This window comes from Anopheles bellator, chromosome 1, assembly GCF_943735745.2.
Source record: "Anopheles bellator chromosome 1, idAnoBellAS_SP24_06.2, whole genome shotgun sequence".
Taxonomy (NCBI): domain Eukaryota; kingdom Metazoa; phylum Arthropoda; class Insecta; order Diptera; family Culicidae; genus Anopheles; species Anopheles bellator.
The window spans coordinates 52,434,683-52,459,614 of NC_071285.1; the positions used below are offsets into that span (position 1 = coordinate 52,434,683).

The window sequence follows — 24,932 nt, forward strand, 5'->3', positions numbered from 1 at the left end:
CTCTCTCTCTCTCTCTCTCTCTCTCTCTCTCTCTCTCTCTCTCTCTCGGGGGAGTAACGGGGACTCTAGCGTCCCATCGGCCCTCGGTTGGCTGCTGAGAGTTTCTTGATCAGCTTGGAGTTTCCATCGGCCGCCCTAGGCCAGGCCACAGTGCGCTTGTTTTGTAGTCGATTGTAACCCACCAAAACAGCAGAACGTCCCGAACCCCATTTTCCGACCCGGCTTTCAGCGGCTTTCCACGGCCGAGAGAGTGTGTAAAATAAATAATGCACTGCGCACGCGGACGTCATAAAACGGGCGGGCGCTGGAGCAATGTGTGTTTAGCTCCCCGAAATGTGTGCAACAAGTGCAAACAAACCGTGCGCCAGACATCATCATCATTATCGTCATCGCCGTCATCTGCGCATCGTTCCCCGAGCCGGCGGCGGCCGAAAAGTAGATCGACCCGACGACGAAACCCGCGGCCGTTGCGTCGTCTTCGCCGTCGTTGGCCGCGTTATATTTTTTTCTCCTGCCTCTCTCTCTCTCTCTCTCTCTATCTCTCGCTCCCTCTATTGCTCTCTCTCTCTCTCTGTCCGTTTGCCATGGCGAAAACGGGCCCGTCCGCGCACCGCACCATCGCTGACTAATTATAAAATCGTTTTTCTCGTTTGCGTTCAGATTTTTATTTTTGCCGCCCGAACCATGCTCTACGCGCGTGAGTGTCGTCGGCGTCGGTGGCCCCGTTGCTGTCGGTTGGGACTGTTGCTGGGTTTTTGCATGCCAGAGCCCCACCAACCATCGTCAGCTGTGGTGCCGCCCTGCGATCGGGGTGGAAAATGCATGTCACAACGATCGCGCCGGAAAATGCGATGCCAGATAGAGAGAGAGAGAGAGATCATCGAGGAAACGCTGCTCCCCATTGCCCAGCGGCATCGTGGCGAGTGGAGCTCGATGAGTGGCCTGGGTGAGTGGCCTCTGGCCCCAGCGTATACTCACCGCGGTCCGATTGACCAGACGCACGGTGGAAAAACAGTCGATCCTCGGCCGATCGTTACTCGGGAACTCTCTCAGTCTGCGGTGTCTGGCACAACCGTCGGGGATGAATTATTAGTTTTTTGTCCTTTTGCACGATCACACGATCGATACAGTCGGTCAAACTAAGCATTAGAACATTAGACTAAGCAATCAATGCGCTGATTCCATGTGTGGATGGAGCGGAACTCCTCAATTTTCAATGGAAACACTCAACATCACTTCGTCTGACTGCTCAGGGCATTGAACACGCCTAAAGCATGTTGACGTTAGTATGACAGTGATCAAGGATCGCTCGATCGTCAGTCACGTCACTGACACCAGATACATTGGAGAACACGTCGGACAACGTAGAGTCAGGAGCCTCCGACAAAAGTAGCCTCGTGGTCCGAGAAACGATAAGACAAATGTATAAAAACCTTATCACAGAGCGGCTTCTCTTAGAACCTCGACAAGAAACAGGACCTTACTGTTCAACTTGGCCAAAACGAGGTTTTCCCTCGGAACGACTGGAAGAAAGGCCACGTCTCCCGGTTTCGTTGCCCATCTGGAATCTGCTCTTTGACACGCACCGTCGGCACGCCCATCAATCGGGAAGTGGAGCGCCGGAAGTCGTCCAGCCAGCGGGGGAGGCGAGGATCGCGCCCCGATTGCGGGTCTTATTTATTTGTTTACCTTGTGTAAATCTCCCGTTTTTCGAACCGCACGGATCAAGGAAAATCTGCGCCCGGTGCCGCCGCTCGCCGGGGACGATTGATTGACTTCAGGTGCGGAATGGCCGGCGGCGAGCCAGCGAAAGCCCGCCGCCCGAGACCACCAGCTGGGTGGATCCGAGATCTTCGGGACTCCGCTGCGGGATGGCACGCCGGCAGTGTTTGTGTCCGGTTACAGCAGCAGGCCTCTCCGGGGCCCTCTGTCAACACCCCTAAGGAGAAACCCAACCTGGTCGGGCTTAGAGCATCCAATTTACAAACCACTGCCGCTGAAGGTGAAAGAAACTCTCTGGAGGGCGCTTTTCCCACACTTTGTTAGACAAATTTGCACGTGGCCAGTACTTGGTTTTTCCTCGACTTCCGCGTAACGTTGTTTTCACTTTCAAAAATATGGTCGTTTGGCCCCCAAAGGCAGATATGAAAACCCGCAGGAGGGTTGCTCACAAAAACGTGTTTTTGAAAAATCCGTGGGTACACTTTTGGTTTTGGGCAACATTTCGTGTGAATTAAACGGCAACAAAACCGGCGTTGGATGGTCCCAAATGGGACGCTGTTTTCGAAAGGACCATGAAGGGCGACATTTTTTGGCCCCCTTTTCCGCCAGTCCAAAAAACGAAGCGAAGCTTCTTTTTTCCTGCCAAACAGCACAACGTGGTTTTGCGGACGAGGTGGACTACGTCAGCAGAATTTGAGCACGCACGCTAACGACTGCGGTCAGTCGCGGTGACGTCTGCTGTGGTTTGTGGCCCAGACACCAGCGGCCAGGGCCAGACTTCGGCGTGCCCGAGCGAGGTGCAGAAGCCAATCCAGACGGTGCCTTGGCAGGACGCACCGGTTCACACACCGCAAAAGGCCACTGTCCGGTGGAAGATCAAACATGCAATGTTTACACGCCGGCTCGATGGCGGAAAACTCCAAGGCCCTGTGTGTCCCTGTGGGGTTACTAAACGCAAATTGAGCGCGAAACTTTCCCTCACCAACTTCGGCGCCACAGTCTCAGGGGTGTGTCTTTCCATACCGGGTTTGGCGCAGACTACGGGCAATTAGCGCCATTCTCGCGTACGTGTGCTTTTTTAAATCTTCAACCACATTTCGTAACTGCCGCGCGGGCAGCGATAGCGCCAGGAGAACGCAAGCCGCGCAAGGGAGCAAATAAAATCCGCCCAAACCGGCCCCGGATTCTCTAAACATCCCCGAATCCGCTAATCGACCGATAGCGATGTGGTCGGTGGCGGTGGCAGCGGCTAGACGGCACCAGTCCAAACAAAACACTCGAGGAAGATTAAAGCCAGAGCCATCGGCTTTGGGCGGCTCGGCTCGGCTCTATTATTACGGGCCGGTTTTTCGTTTCGCCGTTTTTCCGGACACTACTTCCCGGCGGGCGGGCGGTCAAGGTTTCCGCTAATGGGTGGACACCGCTGCCAGTTGAGTTATGTATGTCCTCCTGATGTGTGTATCAGGACGTGTTGTGACGTTGTTTTGGGGCGGTGGTGACAGTGGGCCAGATTGGACATTGGACAACTTTATCCTCGCTGGCTCGATCAATGATGATGAAGTCTTAATTGTCTGTAATGAGATCGGTTACGTGACCCGAACGTAATTCTTGATCAAACTTCACTCTCAGTAGCTAAATCCTTCTAAAAGTAATTTTTGAAACTCTAAATTTCAAACAAATCTAATTCTACACTATCCAATCTAATGCAATCTAAATGGTCTAATTTTATCTTGCAATCCATACTAAACATGGTGGTCTAACTCTAAACATATTTTATTATGCTCATTTGAAGGAGAAACTTTCACATTAAATAATTAAGAAGATGACATCTAATAGTTGCTCTGTGAACTCCTAATTTAAACAGCTTCATCGTAGACCTTTGACTTTGACTTGACTGGACTCTGACGGTTAGCTCTTTTCGTAACCTGTGACAATCGCAAACGGTTGCTTCAAGCAATTTTCATTCTCTTTATTCGCTACCGAAACGCTAACAGACACCGAAAATGGCCCCGGTTACGGGACGTGTTAAAAATTGAACCACCCGATTGTCGGCGAAAGAAAGAAACCGAGACTCCATTTTCCATTCGCTTCACTCGCCTTCGGTGCCGTCCACTCCAATTGTTTACTGTTTTCCGCGATTTGCGATCTGTCACCTGCCACAAGTCTCATCCCCGGAAAAGCGCCCCAAACTGATGTCAAACGTTTTAAGTCCATTGCCCGCGAAGTTGAAAGGAAGTGCGGCCAACAGTCTTTGTTCCCCGCCCAAAAAGGCGGCGTAATGCGCCGTGATCTCCGGGGCGTTTGTCATGTTCCTGGGCGCGCCGGCCGACAACCTGCCAGCTGCCGGTTAAAGATGTAATTAATTTGCTGTTGATGTTAATACCGTCCGATAATCTTCGCCCAGGGGGAGGGCCCGAACTGGACACGGTCCTCCTGGGTGGGCGGCCGCCCGGCGGGAAGATAATCCTCCACTCGGTGGGTGAATTGGACTATTAGCCACCGCTGCCGGTGGGGCCCCTCGATTTCGCTCGCGTCTTTTGCCATTACTTTTATTATTTGTATGCCCCTGCCGTCCGCCCAGACACACTGGAACCACTCTCCTCGGCTCGCTCAGCTCGGGGTCATGGTCGCGGACCAGTGCGGACGCGGGTTCGTTTCGCATGGGCCACGGAAGACATCACAACCCCGTTTGCTCACCCCGGGATTGATCGTGTTCCGCTATGTTGCAGATGTGCTGTGTTCTGTTTCTTGCCAGGGCTACGGGGCTACGGGCTCGTGGGAGTCGAACGCGATTGTTTGCGAATTTTTTGTGCCAAAAAACCAGGGTGCCCTGGTGACTGTGGGATTCAATCGTTCCCATCTCGCTCGCTCCCGCCCGGAGGATGGTTGTCATTAATGTTGCGGCGGATGTTCGGGTTCGGGCCACCAAAATTGCCAACCACCCGGCCGCGGCCAACCGGTGGCCGCGGCCGGAAGTAGTAACGTAACGCGCTCCCTTTGTGCGCTGCTAATCACCATGACTGCGCGATGGTTCGCGATGTCGGTCGTTTGCCAAAAATGGCAGTTTGCATCGGAGGCCGTTTTTTGCTGGCTTCTATTATTTGGCAAATTAAAAAAAAAAACGGCAACCACAGCAACAAACTGCAACATTCGGCATTGTGCTGCCATGCTCTGGCGGGGGGTTCCGGGTTTAAATTTTGTCTTCCGACGCTCCAGGCTAATCGACCGGCTCCGTCGCACAATCGTTCAGCAGATTCCGCTACTGTTGGATTAGAAGTTTGGTTTAGTTTGATTGAAGACTGCAAAAATGTGCTTCGATCGCTGATCGACTTCTCCCTCCCATTGCCATTTGTGATCTCTTTCGATCAGAACCATTCCGAGTCCAAGTCTTCCCTTTTCTCTGTTGTTGACTTATGTGTAGAGCTTAATAAATGCACCATTTCTCTGGCTTGTGAACGAACGCGAACTTAGCATACAAATGCCAAATGGGAAGCAAAAGGGACACTGGCCACCCCGAAAGCGGTGATCCGGCCCCCAAAATCCTTTGTTCCGCCGTTTTCTTTCCGGTGGTCCGGTGGCCCTAAAATGCGAACATCGCGATCGCGATTTTTTTTCCTGTCGCTTCTTCGCTCGCCTTCGCGCGAAGTTTTTCGCGAATTTCGCACACCGAGAAAAGGTTCCCCCCGGCCCGGGAGGGGGGGAAGAGGGCCATTGTTTTCACACTCCAGTCGGTTTCCGTCCCGGGCTCCGTCATTATCCCGCGCGGATTCCGCGCCTGGTGACGATGCGGCTGACGCTGACACCAAACCACCGACCGCCGCCGCTGGCTACCGAAACGTCTTCTTCGTTTGTCTTTCTTGTGGATGAAATTAAGAAAAACAAAAACCATTACACGAAACACAACAGTGCTGGGTACTGTGTCCGCGTTGTCCCTCTCTCTCTCGCGGGGCTTTGTGATTCGGAGCATGACTTGGAAATTAAGAACCGCTAAAAAATCACCGAAACATGGCAGACGCGCCTCGTCCGTGGTTGGCAGAAAACGGACAATTTTATTATTGCGAAAGGGAAAAATGAGGCAAACAAGAGCTCCCCAGTTCCACCGTGGGCATGTGGGACCTAGGGAAAGCTTTCTTCACTCGCCGGTCCTCGGGTGGCTTTGCGCTAGGATTGCGCTCTATTCTCAAACTCTTAGATCAACCGTCAACTAAATCATGCTCCTTGCGGGCAGTTTTTGCGAACACCGCTTCGGGCATCATTTCCGGGACTCGTACGTCGGTCGTTTTTGGGGACGGGACAAATGGACCATTTTTTTCTGGCAATCCTGCTAGCCCCCGGGAAAAGTGCAAACCGCGGCAGAAGCGATTGAAATTGAATCGCCTGCAAATTCGCGCGAACGCGTCACTTCCTTGCGCCGCACCGCCGTGCGCCACTAATTTGCTTTCCGCCGGCGACAGAGGTTCGACAGGAGACAGGAGAACCGCGTCGGAGCGTTATGCTTACTGTGCGCCGGCCCGGCCCGGTCAGTAGTACGACAAGGTTACGGATGACGGTGGCCCGACCGTACCGTGGCCCGGGTCCCCATTCACCAGTCTAATTTGGCGATCGACGACACCGTCGGCCGCAGCGCCAGCGCTTTTTTCCGACCCGCGACCGGCCGGAAAATGAATGAAAAGTGTCTCGTCAATCGATTTGTGCCGTACGCGCGATTTGTGCTGCGGTTCGATGGGTAGCCCATTTGTTTTTTCTTTTTTGCTGTTGTGGCGGCGGGGCCATGGTTGTGGTCGCTGACAGCAACACCGAGCATCCATCACGATGACCTCAGCCGATCGCCCGGTCGGTGGGTATTTTGGGTTGCGAGTTGGCATTTTTTCCCGCCTGCCCGATTTTATGACTCAGTTTTTGCCCAGTTCCGGCCAGCCGAAATTATGTCGCTCGACTGCCTCGTACGGACGTGGCATCATGTTTCAGTCTACGTTAGTAACGAAAACTGAAAAAAATCGTCCGCAACCGGCGGGATGGGTTTTGGCCGTGCTTTATTAATGGGGTTGTGACTGACTGTTCGTAGGGGCCCCAAAAGGGGTCCCTGTATTGGTTTGCCATATCAGCAATGCGACTGGTTGACAATTTAAAAAGCATCCTACCAAACCTACCGATGTCGAATAGTGACAATTTCTTAGTCTTCAACAGGAAAGCCATTCTCGGCCAGAGGTTGCTGAATTGCGCTCAACGAGTGCCGCATAACTTTAGGCGTATTTTTGGGCTAACGAGGCTCTCGTTAATGTTGGGCCGTTCGACTGCATTCTGATTCATTCGACTGCCTGGCTGCATAAATTTAATCAGTCGTTCCACTATTTAATGTCAGGGTACTTTAAATGATGCAAAAATTCAGGTTGGGGTTAAACTTGAATTTCACATCGCGCGTGGTTGATCGAAAATTCGAACTCCGAAACGATGGCGAAAGGTGCTTTCGAGTGTCCAAAGTGCCATACGAATGCTTCTTTTCATCATCTTAACAAATCACATTTTATGTGAGCATTTTAACAGCTAACACTAACGCCTCTCGATGCGAACCCGATGCGTGCCAATTCCGTTCGCCGCCGCACAAAGTCTTCAACCAGATGGTGAAGGTCCAGTACGTTCCATACGCCTCGTGCCAAATGGAGGCGTCTAGAGGTTGCGATCGGGGTGCTCAGCACACAGCATCCCAAAAAACAGCAAAACTCGGGGCGGATCTGGAAATCGCATCGCAGCTACGCCGCCATGAATTCGAACGATTCAACGCGCTCGAGCGCTTTAATTGAATTACTTCTGCAGACGCAACTGCATCGGCGAGGTAGAAGTGCATCGCGGTGACGTGTTGCGGTGATCACGGATGATCATCATCAGCAGCAGCCGTGCAGCATGTGCAAACTGGTGTGTCTCATTTGCTTCGCGAAATCGAATCACCAGACAGCGGCTCTGCTTGGACAGTCCATCAGCGCGGCAAAGACTCATTCTCGGTCGGCCTCAATACGGTGCATTGTTCCACTAGTTTGTGTCCTCGAATCTTCAGATCTTATCCGCGGACCGTTGGACACCACAGATTAGCGTGACAGTGGTGTGTCCGTCTGCCGCCTAATTTGTCACCAATTACCGAACGGTACCTAGGGCTGGTAGGCACCCTGCGCAAAGGTGGCACTGCCGCATACGCTACGCTACCACATCAACACCGTTCAAGGCGGCTCCGGGAGATGGCCCCCGAAAAACAGAACCGTTTGCGCAAATCAGCGCGTAACGCCTTGCGTGGGTTTCATTGAGAATCACTACGGAGCGTTGCGTAAGCGCTGACGAACGATCCTCAAGGATATGCCGGGGATTAGGCAACCAATCGGACCTCCGAAATGAAGACGTTCGCCTGCGACGACGACAACGTCGACCCTCGTCTGTTTATTGGCAATTTATCGCCGAGAGTCAATATTTGTTCCAACAACAACCATTACCGTGAGTGCGTAAGTGTTCCGCTTCCGACCGCTGTCGGGTCGGACGAAGTAACACAGGGCGCGCGTCACGGATTGTCACGCTGCGACGAGCGAAAACCGCATCGTCGTTGGGTTGGTGCAAAAGTCCGTGCCAGTAAACGTTAAACAGGCTTTAGTTTAGTGCTTCGTGGTGGACGAACATTCTTAGGCGATGGACATTAGTCAAGGATTAATTCTACTCAAAATAATACAATGCGAGAACTCTAACGGAACCGTGGCAGAGTTCGGATCCTCAGATTTTCCTCATCGATCTTCTTATAAATTTCTACCAACGATAAATGATAAAAATTTCGGTCTTTGCCAAAAGCAGTTTGACTAACTATACACAGTTATATGAGAGAAAACGCTGAAAAGATCTTGACTGTATTTCGGGTAGTAAATTGTAGTAAAAATTATAAACAAAATAATAGAGTCCAGGTCCTAGAGACCTGCCAAAGAATTGGCTGTTATATACAATTTTTTTTAAATAATCTATCAATAGAAAATTTTATGTTCGTCAATCTGTAGCTTTAAGACCTTTAAGCTGTGCTATTGGTTAAGGTCCTTCCCACAGCCTTTATTGGCTCCACGAACTCCTGCATCAAGCCAACGTTTCTCGGTGACTGGCTGCATTGTACCAGAGGATCAACCTTAGGGGGAACAGACTACCTACCGTACGGACCATGAAATAAGGGAGAGGATGCCTAACGCGTTTTTGGTCCGCTGCTGCGAGGCGGTTCCTTGGGCCCTTCCTTGAGCGAGACCCTTCTGTTTCGGCCCCAAACACCAATATGTGGTGGTGGTATGTGGTGGTCGTGATCCGCACGCGCGTGCAGACGCACGCACGAGACGCACTTTCTGGTTCATAAATCACAAAAATAGACAGCCATCCATCTCTCGGCCACGGCAGACCCCAGAGGGGTAGCCGAGTCGGGTCGCGGTGGGTTTGGCTGGCGGTTCCCGTTCCCGGCCCCGGCTGGGTTGGGAAAATGGATAGCAACATAATTGGTTTTATTTTCGTTCGGCCCCCGGGGGCCCCACTTTGCGGGCCGATCGTCGTCGTCGTCGTCGTCGTCGAGACGCACTTAGGAAGAGCAACAAACGCCCAAGTCTCTGCCCAAGTCGCTCCCGCGAGCTGTGTGATGCCTGCCCCTTGGAACCGGGTGAAGGAACTTTCGGGTGTTTATTTTCTTGGTCCTTTTTTTTGGGCGGCCCCCAAACGAAAGGACATCCCCGGGATTGCCAAAACGCGCTGCGATAGCCAGAAAATTATGAGCCACTTCCCGTTTGGCGCACGCCGCACCGGATCGCGCTGGGTGTTAGGTGAGTTGGCGCACTAACGACCGCCGTGTGCCGGGGCCCGGGGCCGTTGCCACGTTTGCCAATTGCACCGTCTTGCAACCCGAAAATAGACCATCTCCGTGGCGGCCCGCATTCGCCTGTCTGGTCTGGCGCGAGAATGAGATGAATGACTAACGACGGTGCTCGAGACTTGAACCACTGCCAAAGTGGCTTCCGCCTCCGGACGCCGATGGGATGCCCGCTGGAGCAGGGGCAGGATGCGCCATCCGCCAGACGGCCAATGACATCGGCCTAGACGGATTCAACCCGGGAATGCAAAACCGGCGGACATTCATTCACCATTTTCCCATACTCGTCCTATTCGCGAGGATGCGGTTTACTTTTGGGCGGCCGATCGTCATCGCCAGCGAAGCGTCACACGATCACGGCACGGGGCACGGGGCACGGGTTGGGTCGGGCGGATCGGATGACTTTCAATCACCCATCAAACCGCGCAGCAGCATTAGTGGCCGCGCAGCATTTGAAATCGATATCGAAAGTGGCGGAGAAATGCATTTCCAACGCTGGTTTGGAGCGGTGGGTTTCGTCGTCGTTGTTCGTTGTCGTCTGCCTCGCGGCTACTACCGCTACTACCGGGCCACCAAGGGGGAGACCCCCGACAGGCAGACCGACGCGGATCGGACCGAGGACAAGATGCGACCCACCTGTCTGTCGGTTCTATTTTCAGCGGTCTCAAATGCACTTGCCCTACGGAGCGACCGGGCGCCGTTTTAATACTTTCCGCCGTTACATTGTATGGCATCTCGTATGGCGCATATGCCGAAAGGAACGAGCAGCGAACGGCGTCTTGATTTTTTGGGCGAAGTTTGAGAAGTATTTTAAATTCGTTCTCAACAACTTAGAACATGATTTAGAATAGTTTTACAATTTCTTACCATTTACCTTTTATTCGGAATTCTGTACTTGAGCTGCGCGTCAGTAGTAGTCTGGACGACAGCTTGGACTGGCCTTTCCTGAATATTTTGCAACTAAATGTTTGGCTGCTACTTTAATGGTTTTGACGCTTAGTGACCCCAAGATAGCAGTGGAGAAGTAATCTTTTCGATTAAAACCAGCCTAACTAATTATTAATAAACGCCTTATTAATAACTATTTATAACGACTTATTATCCGATGTAATACTATAATCCAAAGATACCGTTGGTTGACAATGAAATTAATCAACCAAGCCAAGTATTGACTGATCATCAATCGAGGTAGGCTTGCAGCGAAGAATAAGTGTTGCTAAGGACACGCTGTTTGGGATACGCCAAAATACACCTTCAAAGGTAGACTTTGGAAAATTGGCTTCGTTTGATGAATCTTACATCGGCAGACGCCTTCATTGTAAACTCATCAGCTTTTGATCAGCATGTCGATCACTTAACTGTCGATCCGTTCCGTCGGTCGGTACAACGTAATTTCCCGGCGCACCTTGTGGAGTGCAAAAGAAAAGGAAAATGGGCGCTGCCCGTTGGCCTGCGGAACGCCAGACAGAGTGCACGCCCAGGCCAAGTGAATCCAAACACGGCGCCGTGCGACCCGACCCGAACTTGGTGCACTTTTCCGCGACCGAGCGGCACATTTAAATGGGCAAAGTGGCGGCACACCGTCGGGGCCGACATTTTTCCATAAACATCGATTCATCTTCCTCTTGATCGATTGGATCAACGGAACCGCCGAAACGGGCGCGCCCGATTTCGCAATGCGCGGTCGTCGCTGCATGTTTCGTATGAATTCTCTCCGGCCGCCCGATCATCGTGGCGGCAGAATATGAAATAGCGCAGCGGCCACGCCACGCCGCCGCCGCCGAAAAAAACAACAAACGCGATCGCCCCCCACAAAACTGCAACGATTTGAAAAACTCGCCGAAAAGCCCCACCAGACAGCGACCGCAAAGAGGAAGAAAATTGAACAAATAAAACACAACAGCACACACGCAAAAATAAACCCCCGCCCAACGCACACATACACGTGACCCCGGGCGGTGGGTGGGTGGGAGGAGGGTGGAATAATAAAATAAACCGAAACCGGGAGCATAATAAAAATCTCCGCTCCGAAAACCGAAATGAATATAGATTGAAATCGATCAATCTCGCCGCCGCCGCCGCTGCCGCCGTTGTCGTTGTCGCTGGGGCCGGGCCGGGCCATATCTTGCCATCTTGCGCGGTACCAAGTGTGTCTCCCGCGCCCGCCGCCCGCCCGCCACAAACGGCCAGGGCGTCGGGCTGCGTGTTGCGATTTGCAAACAATGATTTGTTTATTTGGCCACCACGGTTCGCTGGGCGGCGGCTTCACGGTGGCCGGGAGCGGTGCTTGGAGCGGCGGGGTTGGTGGCTGTGGAGGAGCCCTTACACACACCCACACGTACACCATGTGACCGCCAGAGCCGGTGACCGATCGGCTGAACCGCCGGAGTCGGAGTCGGAGTCGGAGTCTCTGACTTAATCCAGAGGCATCCAATTTCGATGGCATTGCAACGGGGGCTACGTTCAAATATGGGGCCGATTCAAGCGATTGCAAAAACGGGCGTACCACCCTCCCTCCCTCCCTGTGTGTAGTGTGCCGCGCGGGTGGCCCACGGACCCCGCGGACGCACCGGAAGGTCGATCGGCCGCGAGGATCGCGGCGCGGATCAAGGGTATAAACAATATTTTGCCGATTTGTGCGAAAATTGTGATCGGCTCCAAGTCGCGTCCTGACGTCCCGGTTTTGAAGCGAGTTAGTATTGTAATTTTTTTTTGAGCCACTCGTTGATCACGTTCCAAAGAAAATGTGTCAAATGTGGACACAGGTGAATCTCACTCTTCCGATACATCCGGCAGATCTTCTCGGTGAATGCAGCACGAAGAACTAACTTCCATAGACGTGAGCACTTATTTCGGCGTGGTAAGGATCTTCAATATACCATCAATCAGGGTGTTCTACAGTATGCTATGAGAGGTGTTCTTTCCGGCCGAGGCCATCATCTGCAGTGAAACACAACTTTCCTCGCTTTCCCAGAAAGCTCTACCTTCCACTTAGCCGATCGCCCTCTCTGATTCGATGATCACATTCATCTTCGAAGCATGGATTGGGACTGACTGGACTTTTCTATACTGTTATCTCCGTTTTATGTTACTAAATTAGGATCAAGCGTATTGCGAAACCCGATCCCCAAATTGTCAGCTTTGCGCAAGTACTTATCATTAGTGGCCATGCCGACTCTTCGTATGACTCTCGAGTTTCCGATTCTTTTACATCGAATCGATCTTCAACCCAATCGGTCGTTACCATATGCTGTTGACACAGGTGAATAGGATTCTGGAGACCGTGCTGCGCAAAATGATGAGGGGAATTTTCCACTCCCCAACTATCAATTACTGTTCGGAGATTGTACGTGTTTTCGGGAACGGATTTCTTTCGGAGTCCTTCGGCACCGTGGCAAAAAGAACTACACACCACTCAGCAGCGTATGTTGAAAGAATCGCGCTTGTTTTTATTCGACGGTCACATCCTGGCGGTCCTGGCAGTCGGTCCGTTCGGTCGCCATTAGTGCCCTTTTCACGCGGGGCCGCTACTCATGCACGGGAAATAGTCTGCCGCGGAGGTGGCGATTATCACCACGATGAGGGCAACGGTGAGCTTGACCAGGTCCTGCAGCATTGTCACTGCACAGCGTTTAGTACTGAGTACGGAGGCCGAATACAAGTCTTCGAATGGTGATCGAGCGGGTAGAAGTGGGTCTTTTATACCGTTTTCTTTCGTTTACATTTCGCCATCGACTGTTGACGCAGCTGAAGGTGCCGAACTGTGTCATGTACTGGGCCTGATTGAAAGTGATCGTGAATCGCCTCAGCAGCAGCTTCTTGGGCGACACCCGTTAACCGTTTTCGAAATGGCCCCCTCAATCAGTCGATGATCGGCCTCCTTCGGCCAGGCCGAATGTTCCAGAACCCGACACACATTGCATTGACACAGGTGTCCCGGAGCGTACGTGTTTGTGTCATCAAGGCCCCATCTCCACACCCGAACGCGCAAGGGTACCAAAATATACTTCTCGTTGGCCGCAGAATCCGTTGGGGAAGAAAATTAATCGTTCCCAATCGTTACGTCCGCCGTGCCGCCGGTTGGCTGGCCGGGCTGGCGAGTGTCCGTAAATCATCCGCCGACCAACACGTGCCCTTTTGCACGCCCGGCCACCAGCACCAGTCAGTCTCCTCATTCCCTGCCGAGGAATGGCCGCGGCAGCGGACGAAAGCGAAAGCCAAGTTCAAAAACCTCATCAAATTTCGCATGTTTCTGAAATTTCAACACACCGTCCGCGAGGGAAAACGAACGAACGGAAAAAGAAAAAAAGTACGTGGCGATGTGGTGGAAATTTCCCTTCGAAGCGAACCATTTGGACCAGTTCGGCCGGCCAATGGACCGAAATGGAAAATGGACAGGAGCGCGCGTCGGAGGCGGATAAAAAAAATCTCAGAACAGCGCTCCGGAACAGCTGGTACCAGGCAGTACCCGGCGAGCGGTAGCTTAATTTATCGCCGCGCCCCGAAACCGGTGCGATCAGTCACAGATCGCCCGACGGGGTGGGGTTGTGCTAATTCGACGAAGGCCACGACGGCTGGCGGGGGGGAATGGGGAGTCTAGCGGTCGGTTGGGGGGTATCGTATCCGAGCGTCACCTCGATCTTCACACGCGGGTTGCGAACGATCGTTTTCATCGCGACACTTTTCTTCCGTTCGTCCCGTTTCAGGTACCCGGCCCACGATCCACTCCATCACACCGAACGTGACGCGTGTCGAGGGCAAGCGGGTGCGGTTGGTGTGTAGGGTCGATGGCCAACCGCCACCCAAAGTGGCCTGGTTCAAAGATAAGCGACTGATCTCCCGAAACGCCACCAGGTACACGCAAGTGCATCGCAAGTGAGTGTTAACAGCTGGGGCCACTTAACCCGGCACCGCCCAGACTCAATCCAACCCACACTCAAATCCTGGTTTTCTCGCCCGACAGGATGCGGTCCGAGTTGATCATTTCCAACACCAGCACGGCGGACTCTGGAGAGTACGAGTGTCGGGCTAAAAATAGGTACAACAATTCTTCCGCCTCCAACTCGACGTTCGTTAAGATCACCTTACCGAGTAAGTAACCGGGCCGTCTGTGGCGCCAGCCAGCCAGTTTCGCACCGGCACACTAACGCACCCTGTTCCTTTTTCCGTCCTTCCCTCTGTCTGCGCTTCCAGAAGGGATCGTCCGGACGGAGTACTCGCGGTCCTGCACCGACCGCCACCAAAAGTTTTTCTGTCACAACGGCGGGACGTGCTTGAAATTCGACAGCCTCGACGAAATGGCGTGCTCGTAAATATTCCCTTCCGCTACCGGGACTAGTGTCCGGTTCGTCCGTTCCGGGTTGGAAATGTTTCGACGCCGCTCGATCGGTGGAGCAGCGCCTTTCGCGTGAAATATTTCACCAAGCGTTGCACGTTCCTAAGTGGCCGCTGTTACGGGGATGATCGATCGATGGCGTCGAACGTGATCCCAACGGACGGAAGCTTACCGGCGATCGGATTTGTTCCTTATACCGCCGCCCGTTCTTTTCCTTTGCAGCTGCCCGAAAGGATACTCCGGCTTCCGGTGCGAAAGCAAGGACAGCGATTTTCAACCGACCTCATCGAACAAGCCGCAGGACTGTACATCACAGCGATACGCAGGTTATTATTGCTAACATCCTAGGCTTTATAACACCAAAAAAATAAATCAACAAACCAACCAAGAGAGAGAGAGAGAGAGAGAGCGAAGAATCAAACGCCGTTCAATTAACCACTGCGGTGGTGGTGGAACCGAAGGGGCCAAAGGAGATTTTCCAGTCGCCCGAACGCGAAGAGATCGCTTAGCAAATGCCAAAACCAACAGCGCAGGGCAGACCGCGAAGGGGGGAGCCTGGGGCTCGCGGTGCCGAGACCGACACTTCGAACAGCGCGCGGTGCGAGTTCTAAAGTTTTCTTTTCGTTTTCCAGTTTCCGGGCCTGGTGAGGTCCGGTCCGGGGGGGGCCCGGGCCCCGAACCGTTGTCGTTTGGCGGAAGTTAGTCAACGAAAACCAAAAATTAACCATTAGTAGAAAATGTCCTGAAATGTAGACGAAGGCGTTCCAGGGGACCGCAGGAACCCACCACAAATCCAGGTCGGTGCCTGGCTGGATAGCCGATTTGTAAATATGTGGATCAAAACTCTGGTGGCCCGAGTAACCCGGCCCGAGATGATGAGGGAAGGATGTAGCAACGAAACGATGAAAAACAGAAAAAACGCAAAATACCGACCGTTAGAAAGAAGGGAAAATAGAACTGGACAGAGAGAGAGAGAGAGAGAGAGAGAGAGAGAGAGAGTGAGAACGATAGAGGGAGCGAGAGAGTTTGACAGTACAAATTTGTGTATAATGTATAAAGTGAAGCTTATTTATTGTTTTATGTTTACATAAGAGTAACCGAGAAGCGGGAATAAACAAAGAAAACACATCGAGCAACTATTTAAATTAACGGCCTCGCCGGGGCGCAATAGAAGAGCCTCCGTACTTTTGCAGTCACAGCACACCGACCGACACGGCAAACGATGGCGCGGGACAGTCGGAACAGGAACAGGACAGTGTGGTTAACTAAAATGGCTAAAGGCCGATTAAAAAAGTCACAGCAAAAGAAAACCGAACCATCAACCAACATTCCATCGCTCTTGGATGACGCCATCGCGCCAAGGATGGCGCCGCACGGTGAACCGATTCGAACACCGAGATGGTGTGTAGGGAACCCAGCTAACCCAATCAAGGACATAGGGCAAAGAACAGGACAAGTGTCGCCGCCAAAGCAAAGCAAGAAAGGCAAACGTGAACCAGAAGCGTAAGGAGTAGCGTAAGGAGGAGGAGGCAGCAGTTACAGTAAATGTCCGCACTCGAAAACTAGAGACACTCTGCAACAGAACTCGAGACCAAAATGCCATGATCGTTTTCAAAAACCTAGTAACAGCCACGCCGGCGGCCGTTCGCCCTAACTTGATGCAGCCGCTTCATTGCGTAATGTGTGTGGTTCCGTTTCAATAAAAAAAAAAACAGCTAACTATGGCACCTCTCTAAGATGCAACTGGCACAGTGTTGGAGGGAACACCAGGGCCCGGGTGATAACAAGCAAAGCCCTTGGCTGCTTAGCTTAAAGCAGCTGGCCTTCGAAAGGATCATAAGGAAACTTCCTCTTCCCGTCGTCCGGGTTTTGGCGCTGGTGATCCTCACTTCCCGTTAGGAAATAACACACACCCTCAGACACACATACACGATGCGGGCGAGTGCTCTACTGCTTATGGCTATGGGTGTTGGTATGGTTTTGCTTTTCTCACTATCCTTCCTCCTCTGGTGGTGTTTTGCAAAGCGTCGAAGCGCCACGAATCGATCGTCCGCACAAACCCCTAGCAACAATCCTTGCCGATCCCGATACCGGTTCCGAAGCCTGGTGCCTGGAAGATTTAAAACCACGGGTTCGATCGCTATGATTTAGATTTGTGTTTGTACATCTGGTACAAACAGGCGTAAGTATGACCCGTTCCGCGGAGGACAGAGCAAACCGGCATCAAGCAGGAAGAGGGCTCTGTGGCAAACCTCCAGGAATCGACGATCGGTTAGAAACGTAAGCCCAGCAAAGCTAGCCCCAGCTAGCACCAGTACTCAGCACCACCGGCCGAAGGCTCTAGACTCCAGACTCATTCGATTGTTTTGCTCGCGAGGCACTTTGTTTCGTTCGTGTTCGGTATTGTTTAACCTTTTAGTTTCGTTTTTTCGCTTCGGACGACATTTGAGAGGCTCACTGATCCCATTAGAGATCACCGATCCACCACGCGGGCCACGAAAGGTGAGCGCCTCCGACGATTGTTCACTGTCTGTGAAACATCCCTTCTATTTTCCTCTTGCTGTTTCACCTACTACTGTTTTAATCCTCTGTGCAACATCTGGTTTCTTTAACTTTTCTAACTGCTCATACATTACCTCCGAAACCTTGTACATAACCTAATTTTGTTGCTTTTCGGTTCGGATTTTTCAGTTTGTTTCTTCTTCAGTTTGTGGTCTATTTGGCGCTCTTGCTCTATTGCCTTCGCTTCCCACTTTGAGCATCCCACGAACGGAGATAACCGAACCCTCTGCAAACTGCTAACGGAGGTTTCGAACAAGGGGCTTCACCTGCAAATCGCCAGCTTAATATTGTAATCGAGCCACAACGGCACCAGCTGCTAGGTCTCGCTAAGAACTCAAAGGATGATAGAACATTCTGACGCGATAGATGCAAGTACTAGTAACGTGGCAGGAAATGCTTCACATAATGAAAATTAGCTGACCTCTGAGGAGTAACAATCGAAAACCGGGTACCATGTGCGTGAGGGCATGGCGTGAAAAATCTGCATCGTTTGTGAGCATCAAACACTAACCGAAGATCCTTCTCACCGCAACGCCTTCACTAACCTGGCACGTGATAAATGCAATCTAACTAACAGACTCCTCCTAAAGTTCTACATATTAATTTTCCCTCATGTTTCGTGTTACGTCGAGCTCAATGTTGTGGCCATTAACGTGATCTCTTTGTCGTTTTACTGCTTCTCTTCCGTAACTCTGTTCGCAGGACGTCTCTTCAACGAGTGTATGGACTTTTTCGTGATGGACTCCCCGGGACCGGGCATGTACGAGTACGACGAGGACGACAACTGAAGGACGTTCCGTGCGATACCAATAGAAGCCGGCGAACAATCCCGTCCGAACCGGAAGCAGCTGCAGCCGAACTGCATCAAGACACCGCCCGTTGCACGATGTTAGTGCACTATCTGTGCTTTCTGTGTCGATTGGTGTGCCAGCATTTTAGCGCCTGTGGCTAGCGGTTTCAGTTGCCACTACGGCGCCACATTTGAAATACCAAAGATTGTACATAAGTAGCGGTAAACGTTGTAACGACTATTGTTCCCATTCTGCAGTTGAGAAACAAAGGTTTAAAGTTAATGTTGCAATACGCTTCGCTAAAGGAAAGCAGTTCAGCGGTCGCGGGGGCAAACGACGATCAAAGGTTTATGCAAAAGCTGCTACACAATCCAAACGCATTCGTACTCTGGAGCCGCCCCAGGCGTCCAACAGCCGATTCTGAATATTTTTGCAACAATAAAAAATGATGCTTGTTTTTAACATTGTAATGGATCATTAGTTTCGAAAGAAAAAAAGTTTACTTTCAACTCACCCAGCAACGTTGTCAGACTATTCGTTCTGCAATCCGATGGCCACTGCAAATCCTGGCACCCGAACTGGGTAGCCCAAAGTTCATCCTCGTAACCGTAACCGTCATTATTTAAACTCATCGAAGCTTGATACACCCTATACGTTTTGACGTTTCGTCAATGCGGGGTTTTGACGTTTCGAAAGTCCCGAGACTAATTTCAAAACAAAAGTAAAATTCGAACAAGAGGAGAAGTGTAAAATTTGACTTCTCGAGATAGGCTCGCTACAAAAGGTGTTTGTTTCGCTGCGACCTACATTTCCAAGACGTGCCCTTTTTTACACCGGTGGAAGGTGAGCAGTTGGCCAACGCAACATAGGATAAAAGTGCAAAACACTGCGGCCAGAAAAACGGGTGTGATCAGGGTGCGAGAGATAGCAAAGGCGAAAACAAAACAAACACAGCACACCATGTGCAGCGGCACCAACGGTTCCGGCGATGGGCCGGAAGTGCTGTCGGACGATCCGAGGGATTACGGAAGCAACATGAAAATCCTGGCCTACAACGACCAGATCAAGGAGCTGCAGACGATCATACGCGACAAGTAGGTGCCCGTTCCAGCGCTCGGCGAAACGTGGCTCGGTGCAAGTGTGACGATTTGTTATAATTTTAGAAACACCACGCGCAGTGACTTCAAGTTCTACGCCGACCGGCTTATACGCTTAGTCATCGAGGAAAGCCTCAACCAGTTGCCATACTCCGACTGCTCGGTCGTCACACCGACGGGAGCGATTTACGATGGGTTGCGGTACCGGTCCGGCAACTGTGGCGTATCCATAATACGGTCCGGTGAGGCGATGGAACAAGTGCGCACCGCTCTCGGTTTGTCCGCCCCGGGTTCGCACAAGCTAATGCATCTAATTCACAACAGGGCCTACGCGACTGTTGCCGGTCGATACGGATTGGTAAGATTCTGGTCGAGTCGGACGCGGAAACGCACGTGGCAAAGGTGGTGTACGCGCGCTTCCCGGACGATATCGCGCACCGGCAAGTGTTGCTCATGTACCCGATCATGGCCACCGGCAACACAGTCATACAGGTGAGACGGAAACGTATGCTAACACCCGATCGTTACCATGCCTACCTTCTCGTTGGCAGGCTGTGAACGTGCTGAAGGATCATGGCGTCAAGGAGGACTCCATCATTTTGTCGAACCTGTTCTGCACTCCGGTGGCCGCCCGCATGGTTGTGACCGCGTTTCCCCATTTGAAGATACTTACCTCCGAGCTGAACCCGGTGGCACCGAACCACTTTGGGCAGAGGTACTTCGGGACGGACTAAGGCCAGGGTGTGACCAATTACGCTGCGTCACTCCTCGCGGGTCGATGACCGCTTCTATCCTCAGTCAAGGCAAAGTTACTTTTTTAAGTGTGCATTAGGCAATAGCTAGAAGTAAGCAACATAAAGTGCAGCAAAGTGAAGCCTACAGACAGCGCGCACGTCATCGCACGGACAAATGCGTCGTGGCGCGCTGATAAGGCACCGAATAAAATTGTTTTTAGAATATACACAACCGATCGAGACTTGCGTGCGTGTTAATTTTCACACTCCGTTTCGGAGCGACTGCGGAGAGTGTGACCACGTGTGACTTATAGGTAGACGGATTACAACTGTATTTGCGCCCCACAAAAAGGTGGAAGCAAGAGAAGTATGTGGCTTAAGCGAATAACTGTTACATCGAATACGGTTCACCGTCGTCTGGTCGGTGCTCTACGCGAGAATTTGCTTCCGCTGCTGTTTCCGCTTCACGACCTGCTCGCGCTGCTTCTGCTTGTCGATCTGTTCTCGCTTCATCTGGAGCAGGTTGGCCTCCTTCTGGGCTTTCTTCTTCTTCTCCAGCATCAGATGGTACAGCTTGCGGTGCTTCGATTTGACCATCTTCGCCCGCAACGCCTCTTCCTGCTTCGTGAGCTTTTTCTCCTCCTGCGCGTCCTCCTTGTACACTTTGCCACTCACGACGGCCATTCCCTTGGTGGGTTTCTTTTTGCCCTTCACCGCTGCCGTCTGCTGCTTTTCGTCCTCATCATCCTGTTCCTTGTCGGCGCCATCCTCGCCCTTGCCGCTATCGAGCATATCCGTTTGCTCGTCGTTGAAGGCCTTCAGGAGCGCATAGTCGTGCTGTGTTTGCTGTTGATCTAGCTCTTCGTCGTCGGAAATGTGCTCCTCCGCGTCCGCGTGGCCCTGCGCCGTCAACGCACTCGTCGCCGGGTCGAACTCGGAACCCTCGGCACCCTGCTGCTCCTGCAAGCGCAGTTCCTCCGGCGGCACGTACAGCACATCATCCCGCGTGAACGGTGACAGGTGGGGCGGTAGAACGGCCCCGATAAAGTACTGGTTCGTCGGGAGCAACCGACGCTGGTTCACACTGTCAAACAGCCACTGCGGTTGGATGTAGTCGCGCGAAATGTACTGCTTTTCGAGACTCGGCCGATCGACGATCTGGTGCGTGATCGTCTCGTCGCTCTCCTCGAAAGTGGCACCCACGAAGAGGCGCTTGTCCCAGGATACGCGCCCACCGAACGAGCGGATAATGAAGACGAGCGGTTCACGCGGCACTTCGCGGTTGATGAAAAACTTTAGCCCCTTGAACAGTGTCTTCAGCTTAGCCAAACTTTGTGCTTCCTGGCGAATCTGGGACACGTGCGGGAGATCATCGCTGTCGCCGGTCCACTCGAGCATTTCCGGTTCATCCTGCTGCTCACCGCCATCAGTGCTGCCGTCCGTGCGCATCAGATCCGCGTTGAGCGCGGCAATCCGTTCGTTCATAAACGCATCCTCGCTGGCGAACGTTTCGTCCGAGTCGAGCGAGTGTGGAAACTGGGGCGGGTACACCAAATTGATCGAATGGTACAGCCGATAGTTGATGAAACCGGCCATCACGGTGAAGAAGTCACCGAACGATTTCATGATGCTAAAGTCGATCGACTCCCCGCGGTGCGACTGGTACGGGAAGTAGTGCGGTACGATCCACGTCACGGTTTCGCCCTTTATTTCCGCCTGGAAGTAGTAGCCCTTGATCGAGATGAACACCTTCCGGAGGGCCTGCGCAGCGATTACGTACTGCATGAACTCGATCGTCAACCGACGGCTCATGCTGGTCAGTTCACGCTTGATGACCCGCGTGGCCGGGAAGGTACTGAACAGGAACAGCAGCGTCATGCAATCGTCCAACTCCTTGATCGCATCGATGAACGTCGGGAAGCGCTCTTTGACGATGTGATCGAGCTTCAACTGTGGGAAATTGTTCAATCGAATGTCACGGAGTGTCAAATTTTTCTTGGCCCTCGCTTTGGCTATGCGCCGGTTGTAGATTTTTCGATCACGCAACGTCCACACGATCGGCTCGTGCAGAAGAAACGTAATGTCCTTCTTGTGGTACAGGATCTTGATGTCCTGCGCACCGTGCTGTGCCCGGGCACGGTTCTTCGGTTCACGCGGATAGATACCCTTGAGGATGCACAGCTGCCGGAAGTCCTTCATCGACAGCTGCAGCTTCCTCATGGCGGCCTTACGCGTCAGGTAGATGGAACCCTCGCCGGATTTAAACTGCGGAAGACACAGGAGAGCGCAAACACTGTTGGTTAATATTTACATTCCCAAACACGCCATTCGGCGCGTCCATAACCTCACTCGGCATGCGGCCCATACCTTGTGGTTTCGTTTCACCATTCTGTGGCCGTTTCGGGAGTGCTTTTCACGTTTAAAACTACACAACGATCAGCAGCTGGCACTGCGCGCGGCGATCGTCACGGAACGGCGCGATTTTAGCACGAAAATCACCTTTTCCGTGGCACTACCGACGGAATCCCAATCGCACGTGCCGAGCGATGTAGGAAGAAAAGGTTTGTTTTGGTGTAGCGATTGACAACTGTTGTCAATGGGCCTTTACGTTCTGGCAAAAGGCTTTTCGAAATTCGAAGCTTCACAGCCCGTTTGATGATAAAAGTGCTACAGAAACCGTTCTAATCGTCAATTTTAATCGTATTCGTAATCCTTCTTCATAATTTTACTTTGCAGGCACTCCATTGGTATACGAAAAGAAATTGGGTGATGGCGAATATTGTTTAGAATTTCCAGACAGGGCTGGGCTAGCGACAGCCAAGTGACGTTTCGAAAGCTTAGAATCTCCAACATCTTCAGTCGTGGAGTATTCTGTTTCAAAATGTCGACCGGTTTGTTGGGAGTTTTCCTCGTTTTGCTCGTAGCCGGGTTTCCCTTGGAGGCGGTGGCCGAGCCGGGCGAAACACTGGTGCTGCTGGACAATCTGGCCATCCGCGAAACCCATTCGATCTTCTTTCGCAGCCTGCAGGAACGGGGTTACAAGCTGACCTATAAGTTGGCCGACGATGCGGGCTTGGTGCTGTCGAAGTACGGTGAGTTCTTGTACCGCCATCTCATCGTGTTTGCCCCGTCCGTCGAGGAGTTTGGTGGTTCGCTGAGCGTCGAGTCTATTACGGAGTTTATCGACAACGGAGGCAACGTGCTGGTGGCCGGCAGCAGCGTCACGGGTGATGCGTTGCGCGAGCTAGCGTCCGAGTGTGGGTTCGAGGTGGACGAGGAGCGGGCAGCAGTCATCGATCATCTGAACTATGACGTGTCCGACGGTGGGGACCACACAACGATTGTTGCCACCCCGGATAACCTGATCGATGCCCCGGTCATCGTCGGAAAGCGAGCCTCGGTAGCGCCGTTGCTCTACCGTGGAACGGGACTGTTGGCCGATCGTGAAAATCCGCTCGTCCTGCAGCTACTAACGGCGGACAGTACCGCCTACAGCTACGTTCCAGATGCCCCGGTCAAAGAGTACCCACATGCGGTCGGCAAGGGCACTCTGCTGATAGCGGCCCTCCAGGCCCGAAACAACGCTCGGGTCGTGTTTTCCGGTTCGTTGTTCTTCTTCTCCGACGAAGCGTTCCTCGCCGGTGTGCAGCGGGTGCAGGACGGCAAGCATCACGCCCGTTCCGGCAACCAGGACGTCGCCATCGCCATCAGCCGGTGGGTATTTGGAGAGAACGGTGTGATTCGGGTGCGCTCGGTGTCCCACTACAAGGAGGGCGAAACCCAGCCACCGTCGGCATACACCATCACGGAACCGGTGGTGTTTACGATCGACATCGAAACCCGCTCACCGACCGGCGAGTGGAAAGCGTTCGAAGCGTCCGACGTGCAGCTCGAATTCGTCCGGATCGACCCGTTCGTGCGGACGACCCTGGTACCGGTCGGGGGCGGGCGCTACGAGGCACGGTTCCGCATTCCGGACGTGTACGGGGTGTACCAGTTTAAGGTGAACTACGATCGCATCGGGTACACGCAGCTCTACTCGACCACCCAAGTGTCCGTGCGACCGCTCACTCACACCGAGTACGAACGGTTCATCCCCAGCGCCTATCCGTACTACGCCAGCGCATTCTCGATGATGGTCGGCATGTTCCTGTTTTCCTTCCTCTTCCTGCACTTCAAGGACGAGGGCAAGGTCTCGGGCGGCGCCCGATCTGCCGCTGCCGGCGACAAGAAGGCACAGTAGACCACGTCGTGGTCAGAACAAAAGAACAATTAAAGAAACTCAATAAAACGCCCAACATTTTCTCATTCAACCCCGGAATGGGTTGGTTCCGTTTAATTCCTTTATTAAGTCTTGCTTTTCAATATAACAGTGTGCGCGTGTGTTTGTGTGCTTGATCGCCACAACTTTTATTAATTCTGGGGTCAATTGCTTCGTGAATGGCCATTTCCAGTCTGTTTCAATCTCGTTCTAAGGGACATACTTTTGAACCCCCTCAAGAAGCTTCCCTATCGTTGTTTAAAATGGATGACAATCGAACGCGTGTTCCTTCCGATTAGCGAGTCCGGTGATCAGACGACAATGTTGGTAAAATTCGTGGCCCCGTTGGCAGGGGCGGTCGAAGGGAAGTCCTCGAGGATTCGAAAAAGTACGACCAGCGGAACCGATGCGAATTCTCGCAGGAATTGACACGAAAGTGAGGAAGGAAATTATGGAACGGAATGGATGCAAAACAAGAACCGGAATTCGCCTTTGTTTCGCCACCGGTCCGCCGTTATCACTCGAATGTTTTGCGCTCAACGATATGTTCAGTATTCCAACAG

The 24,932-nt window shown here is 52.5% G+C and overlaps 4 protein-coding genes across 4 annotated transcripts in view; 3 read left to right on the forward strand and 1 right to left on the reverse strand.

Annotated features, from left to right (window-relative positions):
- The window catches only part of LOC131215823 (protein vein), an 18,664-nt gene extending 3,197 nt beyond the window's left edge, over positions 1-15,467 (forward strand). Inside the window, exons 2-5 of the mRNA XM_058210219.1 lie at positions 14,296-14,464; positions 14,553-14,680; positions 14,783-14,897; positions 15,147-15,467. Of these exons, the coding sequence (XP_058066202.1) occupies positions 14,296-14,464; positions 14,553-14,680; positions 14,783-14,897; positions 15,147-15,264 (530 nt within the window). The 3' untranslated portion in view covers positions 15,265-15,467. The remainder of the gene's footprint in view (positions 1-14,295; positions 14,465-14,552; positions 14,681-14,782; positions 14,898-15,146) is intronic.
- Positions 15,468-16,856: 1,389 nt separating this feature from the next.
- LOC131205787 (dolichyl-diphosphooligosaccharide--protein glycosyltransferase 48 kDa subunit) lies at positions 16,857-24,438 on the forward strand. The gene is made up of 2 exons (XM_058198040.1): positions 16,857-16,901; positions 23,050-24,438. Exons 1-2 carry the CDS (start codon positions 16,857-16,859, stop codon positions 24,349-24,351), a joined length of 1,347 nt encoding a protein of 448 aa, XP_058054023.1. The 3' UTR covers positions 24,352-24,438.
- On the forward strand, positions 19,049-20,289 carry LOC131205788 (uracil phosphoribosyltransferase homolog). The gene is made up of 4 exons (XM_058198041.1): positions 19,049-19,371; positions 19,441-19,633; positions 19,699-19,866; positions 19,926-20,289. Exons 1-4 carry the CDS (start codon positions 19,238-19,240, stop codon positions 20,106-20,108), a joined length of 678 nt encoding a protein of 225 aa, XP_058054024.1. The 5' UTR covers positions 19,049-19,237; the 3' UTR covers positions 20,109-20,289.
- Positions 20,427-22,646, reverse strand: LOC131205786 (pescadillo homolog). The gene is made up of 2 exons (XM_058198038.1): positions 22,476-22,646; positions 20,427-22,373 (listed from the first exon to the last, which is right to left on the reverse strand). The coding sequence occupies exons 1-2, from the start codon at positions 22,494-22,496 to the stop codon at positions 20,538-20,540; spliced, it is 1,857 nt and encodes a 618-aa protein (XP_058054021.1). The 5' UTR covers positions 22,497-22,646; the 3' UTR covers positions 20,427-20,537.
- Positions 24,439-24,932: the final 494 nt, after the last annotated feature.